General features: G+C 39.5%; 1 protein-coding gene across 1 annotated transcript; it reads left to right on the top strand.

Annotated features, from left to right (window-relative positions):
• Positions 1-4,986: 4,986 nt before the first annotated feature.
• Positions 4,987-6,086, top strand: LOC115700453 (nodulin-related protein 2). The gene has a single exon (XM_030627992.2). The coding sequence runs from the start codon at positions 5,560-5,562 to the stop codon at positions 6,025-6,027; it is 468 nt and encodes a 155-aa protein (XP_030483852.2). The 5' UTR covers positions 4,987-5,559; the 3' UTR covers positions 6,028-6,086.
• Positions 6,087-10,278: the final 4,192 nt, after the last annotated feature.

The following is a 10,278-nucleotide window of genomic DNA, read 5'->3' as shown; positions in this document are numbered from 1 at the left end:
CTAGAGGAATAGTTAGAACGGCTTTGGCTTGATAAGAAGGGAGAAAATGGTATAGTTTTTCAGTAGTCCAGGATCGATCTTGGTTAACAAAAAAAGAGACAGTGGCTAGAGAAGGGTCAATGGGGTGAAGAAGAGTTGGATGAGAAATTTGGGGAATCCAATTGGATGCAGATATAGGGATATTACTGCCAGAGCAGACTTTCCAAATGAGACCTTTTTTATGAAGCTGGGAACCCCACTGGAGACTTCTCCAGGTGAAAGATGGATTATGGCCAGTTGGGGCCTGGAGAAAGTCAGTGGACTTAAAGTAACGAGCTTTTAGGAGAGAATGAAGGAGAGAATCCGGATTAGACCAAATCCTCCAAGCCTGCTTAGCCAGAAGTGCCTGATTATGGGAAGTAAGAGATCGAAATCCAAGACCCCCAAAAAACTTAGAAGCAGAGATGGCAGACCAGCTTTTCCAGTGAATTTTCCTGTGATTAGTATTAGAACCCCACCAGAATTTTGCTGTTAAACTTTGAATGGAAGCACATGTGGATTTAGGGATTCTAAAACAGGACATAGCAAAAGAAGGAATTGCTTGAATAACCGACTTGATGAGAGTTTCTTTACCCGCCCAGGAGAAAAGCTTTTCATTCCAAACATTGAGTTTAGAGGAAACCTTTTGAATGAGATAGTGGAAAATAGAATTTTTTACCCTGCCAATACAATGAGGAACCCCAAGGTATTTGCTAATGAAACCTTCACCATTGAGCAAAAGGGATGTTCTGAACTGGGATTGGGTATCAGGAGAGGTATTGGGTGAGAAGAGAATGGAAGATTTATCCCGATTGACAGATTGGCCCGAAGCTTGGAAGTAAAGGTGCAAAATACTGTTTATGGCTTCAGAAGATTGAGAAGTGACAGGAACAAAGACCATGCTATCATCGGCAAAGAGGAGATGAGAAAAGGAGGGAGCACCACGACAAATTTTAATGCCAGAGAACAAGGCTGCATCCTCATGAATACGGATAGGTGCAGATAATCCTTCAGCCACGATTAGGAAAAGATAGGGAGTAAGGGGATCGCCCTGACGGATGCCACGCGAAGAGGAGAACACATTTGATAGTTGGCCATTTAAGGATAATTGGTAGGTGACAGTGGAGAGACATTTAGTTATAAGAGAGATAAAGTTGTGAGGAGCCCCGATATGGTGAAGAAAACAAGAGATAAAAGACCATTCAACTCTATCGAAAGCCTTTTCCATATCCAATTTGATAGCAGCCCAACCAATTTTTCCAGATTTCCTGGTATGAATGGCATGAATAATTTTATTAGCAATAACAATATTGTCAGAGATTTGCCTACCAGTGAGAAAAGCACTTTGGTTTGGGCTAATAATCGAGTGAAGGACCGATTTAAGACGATTAGCGAAAACTTTGGAGACACATTTGTACAAAGTGTTGCACAGGCTAATGGGTCGAAAATCTCTAACTGTTTTGGGATTTTTCTTCTTTGGGATAAGGACCAGAATAGTGTTGTTAATAGGAGTGATATCTCCTTGATTGTTAAGGATATGCAGAAGGCCCTGGCACAGGTCAGGTCCAATGGTGTCCCAGTTTTTCTGATAAAAGAAAGAGTTCAACCCATCAGGACCAAGAGATTTGTCACCAGAGAGACTGAACATTGCAGATTTAATCTCATCGATAGTGAAATCCTCAGCAAGGTAATCAGACTGGGCAAGAGAAAGGGTATTAGTGACACCTTGGAGAATGGACGATGTTGCAAAGGAGGAGGTACCATGAGATGAAAAAAGGTCAGTGTAGAAAGAGAGGAATTGAGAGAAGATAGTTTGGGAATCATGAGTGATGGAACCATCAGGGAGGGTTAAACCACGAATGTGGTTATTGCGCTTGCGGTTAGAGGCTTTTTGATGAAAAAATCTAGTGTTTTTATCCCCAGCCCGAAGCCAGTTGACCCGAGATCGTTGCTTCCAAAAAATTTCTTCTTTTAAAAGAAGAATGTTAAGCTCAGATTGAAGATGGGTGATACGATGAGAGGAGTCAGGAGTTGGCAGATTATCATTTAACAAATGATTAAGCTCTGCCTGAGTTCTAGTAATTTGGAGCTTAAGGGAAGGCTGAGAGGCTTGCCATCTTTTAATATTGGAGAGAGAGGTGGATTGCTTATTAAGAAAATGATGTAAAGGGGAAGGAGATGACGAGGAAGGAAGGCACCAGGAATCCCGGACCAGAGTAGGAAAAGAAGGGTCATTAAGAAGAAAATTTTCCAGGTGAAAACGAGAATGTTTGTGATACTTGGAAGCAGTGTCCTCAAATTGGAGTTTTAAGGCTCGATGGTCAGATCCATAAAACCCCAAATGAGTGAGGGAAGCATGGGGGAAAAGGCTGTTCCAAGAGGAGGAAATAGTGCACCAGTCAAGACGCTCAAAAATTGTACCATGGCGCCAAGTGAACTTATTTCCCGAGTGAGAAAGAGGGGTCATGTTTCAAGTATGCAAAAAATTATGAAAATGATGCATAGCATGGGAGGGAGGAGAAGAAGTGGAATTACGATCATTTATAGATAAATAGTCATTAAAATCACCAATAACCAGCCAAGGCAAAAGAGGAGCAGTGTCATATAAGCGATTTAGGAGGGTCTAAGTAAAAACTTTAGAATCAATATAAGGAGAACCATAAAAACCAGTAAAGTGCCATTGTTTATCATTAAAATTATTTATAAAACAATCCACATGGTTGAGAGAGTAAGAGACAACAGTAATATCAATACAGTTGTTCCAAAAAAGCAAAAGACCCCCCCCCCCCCTAAACCCTGCCTAGGAACCTCTAAAATATTGTCAAAATGAAGCTTGTACTTCAAGGAAGGTCCACGGCCAGCAGGCAACTTCGTCTCCATAACAAAAAGCATAGTTGGCTGATGCTGCTTGACCAACAGGGAGAGGTGACGGAACGCTCGAGGACTCCCTAAACCTCGAGCGTTCCAGCTGCAAAGGCTCATTTTTCTCGGCGGGGTCGCGATGCGACACCCGCCGTTGGTTCATCATCAGAGAGAGAGGGAACAACAACGTCTTCACTAGGGGCTGCACGAGCACGCTTCAGCATGCTCCTGACAGAGTCCCCCACTTGAGTTGTCTGGCGAGTAAAGTGTTTCCTGGTGCCAGCAGAGGAAATAGGAGAGGACTGGGGGGAAGAGTCATTGATGACCAAGCCAATAGGTCTAGTTCGAGGAGGAGTGGATGAGGGTAAAGCAATACCTTTTCCTTTTGCAGTGTGGGTGACGGTAGAGGTTGTCATAATTGGTGGAGGAATGGTGGAGGGTGAAGTCTGAGAATGAGGAGACGTAGGAGTAGTGGGAATGGTATTTGTGTTGGTGATAGAACGAGTGGGGGATTGCACACGCAGAAACTGATTGACAGCGTGCTGGAGACTCTGGTCATGAGAAGAGATAGGAGGAAAAAATTCCTCAAACGGAGTGGCATTGGAAATTTCAAAAGGATTCTTCTTAAACAGAGACTGTGCCGGAGCACGGAGAGTGTCACGATATTCTAAAACAGGGGGAGAAGGGAAGTTGTCACAACGAAGGAGGTATCGGGTACAACGGTTGTAAGTATGATCCAGAAGGCCACAAAAGTAACAGAAGTTGGGAAGACTTTCATACTTGAAACTTATCCATTTTGGTTCAGGGATGGATCGAAAGCGAATTGTCATGCCCCTACGCAAAGGCTTGGTGATGTCCAACAGAACACGAATTCTGAGAAAAGGGCCAGAGTTCTCAAGGAGAGAAAGGGGGAATATTTCATAAAGTCACCTAATTCATCAGCTATGAACTGAGCCAACTGAGGGCTTCTTCTACCAAAGGGAATTCGGTGAGCTTGGATCCAGAAAGGAGTGTATCTGATACTTTCAGGGGTAGGGGTAGGTGAGACATCAGGATGAGTGAAGACTATAAGAAACTTGTCAAAATTCCAGGGCTGTTCTTCCAGGACACGTCGTCGATCCCCATCGCATTGGAAGGTGGCCGAGAAAAGGCAAGAATGGTATTCGGAGATTTGGACAGGGAAACGGAGGGTCCAGGCCTCAGACATAGCCTTTTCAATCCAGGCGGGCTTAGCAGTTCGAGGGGATAAAGTTTTGAAGATAAGGCAGAAAGAGTTGGGGTTAGAGGAGGAAGAGAGCGAGATATGATCAAAGTCATGGATGAGGCTTTCTTCTTCAGAGAGGGGGGTGAGAATGTTAGGGTTGGTGGAAGAGGATGCCATTGAAGAAGTAGAAGGAGTTAGGGCTACAATGGTGAGAAAAAGAGGAAAAGGTGCCGAACAACACAAAGCTTGGAGGATTAAATAGACAGAGGAAGTAGGAGAAAGAGATAGAAGATACATGGATAGAGAAAGACGCGTCGAAGGAGGAGAGTGGCTCTGAACCATCGCTTCGATTCCTGGAGTGGCTATCTGCAGAGGCGGAGGAGGAATGATTACAAAGGAGTATATGTTTGAGGCGACGGATAAGATGGTTTGGGTTAATTTGGGAGGCTGGAGAAGGAAGTGGAGGAGAGGGAAAGTCTGGGCAAACATTAAATGCCCAAAAGAGGGAGCCGTCAGAATTAAATGCAACTGAGAAAGGAGGAGAGCATTAAATATGGACTGAGCACGAAAAATTCGGAGGCTATTTGCAATGATTAAGGATGACATAGAGAAAAAATAATGCAGTGAAGAGATTGAAAAATGGGATTTGAGGAGGGAAACGAAACGGAGATGCTCGATCACTGTACCAGAGACACACCTGAACGGAAGCTTCAAGAAGAAGAATTATGTATATAATAACTGAGATTTCCTTGATTGGTAAAAATTAATAATGGGGTCAATTTTGATATATGAGGTATTTTATTATGCATTGTGAACTTCCCGAATAATAATGAAATATAAAGAAAAATCTAAAATTCGTCGGCAGGAATTGAGCCACAAGATAAGTAGTGGTTCAGATTGTGTCCCGTCTGTCCATGTTAATTATGATACCATAAATATCTAAGAAAAATTAACACGTGAACAATAATAACTGAAAGCAATGCTCCATACATACCTATCTAACATTGCTACGTGGAGATTTGTCTTTTCACCAGAAATCGCCACCTCCAATAACTCTTAAATCCAATCCAACGTAGTATTATTAATTAACATTATCCTATGTTATTTTCTTTTTTATATTATTGTTGATGGATAAATAGGATATCTAATACAGATATGTCTCTACATAAATGGAACATTTTTATAGGACACCAACGTATGTAGGTGGTCATAGTGATTTTTTATATTTTTTATTAAATTAAAATTAGTGAGACTCAAAATATTATATATTGGAGCGATAACGATATTATACCTCCAAATAAGCTAGGCACCATACCCTTTATCATTTCTCATATAAATATCACCAAATCAACGAGTCATTTTAGACACACTTATATCCACACTTCCAATATTCATTATCTTTACTAGCTACTATACAGTACCCTAAACACTACTATTACCACCACAACTCTCTCGCTCTCTCTCTCAGTTATTTCATGGACCACCTACTTTCCAACATCTCCGGTGGCCCCGGCAAGGATCATTCCACCGGCGATCAGCACCAGGCCCAGCAACAGCACCAGAACCAGCAACATCCATCATCGAAGGAGCTTCTGTCGAGCGCCAAGCTGATGGCAGAGGCGGCTCAAACCGCTGCCAGCCATGGGTTCGGCCAGGTCGACAAGGGCAAGACGGCTGGCGCTGCAGCCGACCTTCTGGACGCCGGATCTAAGTACGGAAAACTGGAGGAGAAGAGCTTCGGAAAGCACGTGGAGAAGGCAGAGGACTATCTCCGCCAGTACGAGACCAAGAACAGCACTGGCCAAGGTCACCCGCTGCAGTCGGCTGAACATCATCAGCAGCAGGCCGGCCATGGTGGTGGTGATCATCACGAGAAGAAGCAGTCAGATCAAGAAGGTGGAATTGGGGGCTACATGAAGATGGCCCAGGGTTTCATGAAATAGAGTAATATGTATTATTAAATTATTTATGTTTATGGTATGGGTCTAGGTTTATCAGTTCATGGTCACGGGGTCTCTCTATGTACTTATATATGTATAAGCCATGCCTTCTCCTTTCTTCTTTCTACTAAGTTATAACAACATGTTTCTATATATATATAAAAAAAATTAATAATAAAAGTATCATGATTTTATTATTTATTTATTTATAATTTATATTTATATATTAGAATATTTACATTGAAAATACTTATTAAATCTTTTCAAAAAAATAAATTATTTTCTTCAAGATAGTAAATACTCACTACAAAAAAAAAAAAAAAAAAATCTTTTAGTGATAACTTTTTAATCACAATATAAATTTTTTGTGACTAAATATCACTTTTAGTCACAACATAAAATTACTTGTAACTAAAACCTAGTTTTTAGATACAAGTTCTCACCAATTTATTTATAGTCGCAATAAGTATTGTAACTGAAAACACATTTGGTCACAACAAATTATAATTTTTGTGACTAATACTTTTATCACGAACTTTTCAGTCACAACATAAAAATAATAAATATTTATAATTAGTCACAACTTAACTTTTAGTCACAAATTTTGTTGTGACTAAGAGTAAATTTTTTTGTAGGGACTTAAATTATTATATTATTATGGTGGTTGTTATTCGTGTTTTTGAGTAGAGGATACGTGTAATTTTAAGAAAATTTTAGTTTAGTAGTTCTAGGCCTAATCACAAGCTTAACCAATAGACTGGATCCATTAGCAAAGTCAAGCGCGGATGGTTCATCCAGAAAAAGGATACCTTCAGCACAACATATCTTCGGATAATATCGAATAGATCTTCCAGATGACGAAAAGATGATTTGTTCGAGTGAGATAAGCCTTCAGCACATTAGGGCTCAAGATAGCATCAAAATAGTGCTTCCGGAAAGGTAATAAACGAGCCTCTAGATATCCAGTTCCGTATGACAACAATTTATTATCAAATCTCACAATATCAGGACATTATTACTAGGATCATGTCCAAGATTCGTATGTTCCGAATAATAAAATAAAGTAATTATCAATCAAGCATTAATGTGTCTTTATTATCCACAAAAGTAGGACATGATTTGATAACTATAAACGTGGTGTGGCATCCACGTTAGCAAAAGATCAATACCTCATGGGTCAGGCTTTACCAAATGTGCCCGAAGTCAATATATTATTTGTATTTCCCCCATTAGTGGACAATGTGTACATATTAGAACCCTAGTACTATAAATATAAAAGCTCATTCATGCAAGGGGTTAGAATCTCGATACTTAAGAGCTAAGGAAAATCACTTGTGTAAATCTACAAAGCTTTTTTTTTAGGACTAAGACTCTTTAATGCCCCAACTACGTAAAAACTCTGATCTTATTCTTTGTCTACAGTATATTTCTTTAAGCTTTATTATATTTTATCGATTTTCAAAAATCTCGGTAAATAGAGGTGAAGAAAGAAGTGATACCAAAAATATTGTATACTGCAACCATGGAACCATGGTAGCCATCCGAACCACCGTCGACAAATCTGGTATTTGTGATGGGGATACTGCCATGGAGAATGTGAATCCTACTACTCAGGAAAAAACAGGAGTGAATGGAAACCCATGAGAAGTGATCAGTCATCCTACCAAGAAGACTCAACATATATCAAAAAATATGTTGATGAAAATCCCATCGATGAAGATCCAAAGGATGATCCTGAGGACGATGATCCTAAAGAGGATGGAAAAGACAAAGAAGAGGAATATTATTATGAGCCAGACCCTACAGTCGCTGAAATGGCTAAAGAACTCACTAAAAATAAGAAGAAGTTGGCAGTAAGGAGGACTTCTCCAATTGAATGCTAAAAAACTTTCATCAGATTAGAGGCTACAATTGAATAAAGGGAAGTAGCTCATGATGAAAATATTCTTGATGATCCTGCTCGTTAGGAAAACAATGCTACAAAGAAAACAAATCCAAAAGACCTGGAACTTCAAATCTTGTAGGGACAAAGAAAAAGGTGCCATGGAAAACAAGGAAAAAGACTGCTCCCACTGCTCCATGGAACAATATGAATATTGCCAACCAACCTTTGTAGAGAAAGAAGGTAATGCTCCGGGGCAAAACCATCCAATTGATCTGTGAGGAAGAGTTGCATTGGGCGATAAGGCGAGTACTCAGGTACAAAGGCCTACCTCTAAGGGAAGAAAAAACTGTCCTAGTAATTCTATTAATCACAATGGAGTAAAGGCGGTTCACCCAATTTCAGAAGGTAGTTTTCCAATAAATGACCTCTAAGAACGTTTAAATGCAAAGTAAGAACGAGCTAGAGGCAAAAAGGCAAGACCTCGTGGAAACAACCTCAAGAATCATATCAATGATAGAGTTTGTGGGCAAGAGTTCTAGGATGACAATAAAAAGCGTCAGGAAGATCAAATAGCTGAATTGACCAAGTTCACGGAGCGTCTTACCTAGAAGCAAAGTGGGGCTATATATGATTTAAAAGAAGAAGATTTGAAATCATGTGTAAGAAGAATATGTTGGAATTATTTTACTAGGATCTAGATTTACTACCAAGTATGTTATTAACATCCTAAATATGAACTTCTAAAACGATATTAAACAAACACATATAAAGTATCAGGAACCTTACAGTGGTTGCAGCGGAATATAATGTATCCTTCCACTCAGATCTCTAACCCTTGTATCCTTTCTGTAGTAGGGTATCACCAAGATCTGAGTCCGAATCTCCTTTTCTTGAAACTGGATAATTCACAGCCTTACACACTATGATTGAGTACTATTTGATGTGTGTGGTGTTGTGATAAATCCAACACGCAAGTATATGTATCGTTTTAACAAGTGATACTCAGGTAAGTGAGATCGTTCCCACGAGGACTGCAGTTAAGTACCAACCAATTAAATTCTTATTTCTATTTGGCAATCGAATAAATAAATTTTGAACTAAAAACTAAGCAAAATTAAATAAAACAAACAAATAAAAGGTTTAAAAATGGATGTGAAATTAGGGATATGATTTCAATTGCTTTGAATACCCAATTATTAACACTAATTAACCATTCTTCTTCCTCCTATGTGATGACAAATTATAAATTAACCTAAACTCTTTTCAGATCATAAATGTCCTAAATTGCATGCCAACTACTGCATATGATCTCTGAGATAGAACAACATACAATTCGCATTAAGCAATAATCTAAAAGTCACATAAACTATGTGAATACTCTCGTTTCACATCAAAATCTATGTCTATTCATTTAGAGCATTCTCAATACTCACTTTTCAGATTTTGTATTGAGATCATAAAACATGCAATAGGTGATCAAGTTTAAACATGAAATAAGCACAAATATGAATAAATCACAATAATAGAGGAAGAAAGAAGAATCAAATAACATTAATCCATAGAATAATCTCAATCAATATCCATCAAATCCCTAAATAGAGAGTTTAGCTCATAATCGAATCCATAATTAAACGAAACACAAATAAAAACATAAAAAAGAACTTAAGTAACCCTCTCTTTCCCGCTCCTTCTCTCTCTTTCGGTGCTTCACCGGTGCTATGGCAGAAAGAGTGAAAATGGCCGGGAAAGGGAAATCAAAGGGCAAGAAAACTGGACCATCTTCCTCGGATAGAGTCATCAAGACTAGATCCATGGATGCTGTACTAGGGATTCAAGAACTGGAAGTTGAAGAAGCAGAAGATTCAATGGAACAGTGCCATCACTCAATAGAGTAGTATGTTGAGAGAGTCTTCTCCCCGGAGGAATCGGAGGCATTGATTATTAGACAGAGTGAGATTCGCCAAGATTTCTCAGACTGGCTTTCTATTGCAGATCGGGCTACTTAGGATGTTAATTCTGGGAAGAGGATTTCTCCCCCAATTCTCAAATCTAACATAGTGAGGAAGCTGGAGACTTCGTTTGAGCAATCGAAGAATGATGCAGGGAAGGAAGAAACGAAGAAGAAGGTTAAGATCAAGTATGCAGATATTGAAGATGAAGTCAATTATTGGCAACCATCATTGGTTTGCTAAGTTATTGGGGCCAATCCTCCAATTAGCATACTGGAAGGGTTCGTAAGGAGGCTGTGGAAATATGAGGTTGTTAAAGTGGGATTACTAGCCAAAGGCATCTTCATCACCAGATTCCAAAGTCTAGAGTAGAGAGACAAAGTGATGCAGCAGGGGTATGTGTTTTTTGATCGTAAGCCA

This window comes from Cannabis sativa, chromosome 8 (assembly GCF_029168945.1).
Source record: "Cannabis sativa cultivar Pink pepper isolate KNU-18-1 chromosome 8, ASM2916894v1, whole genome shotgun sequence".
NCBI classification, from domain to species: Eukaryota; Viridiplantae; Streptophyta; class Magnoliopsida; order Rosales; family Cannabaceae; genus Cannabis; species Cannabis sativa.
Note: the sequence above shows the minus strand (reverse complement) of the source record. Positions and strands in the feature narration are given on the sequence as shown.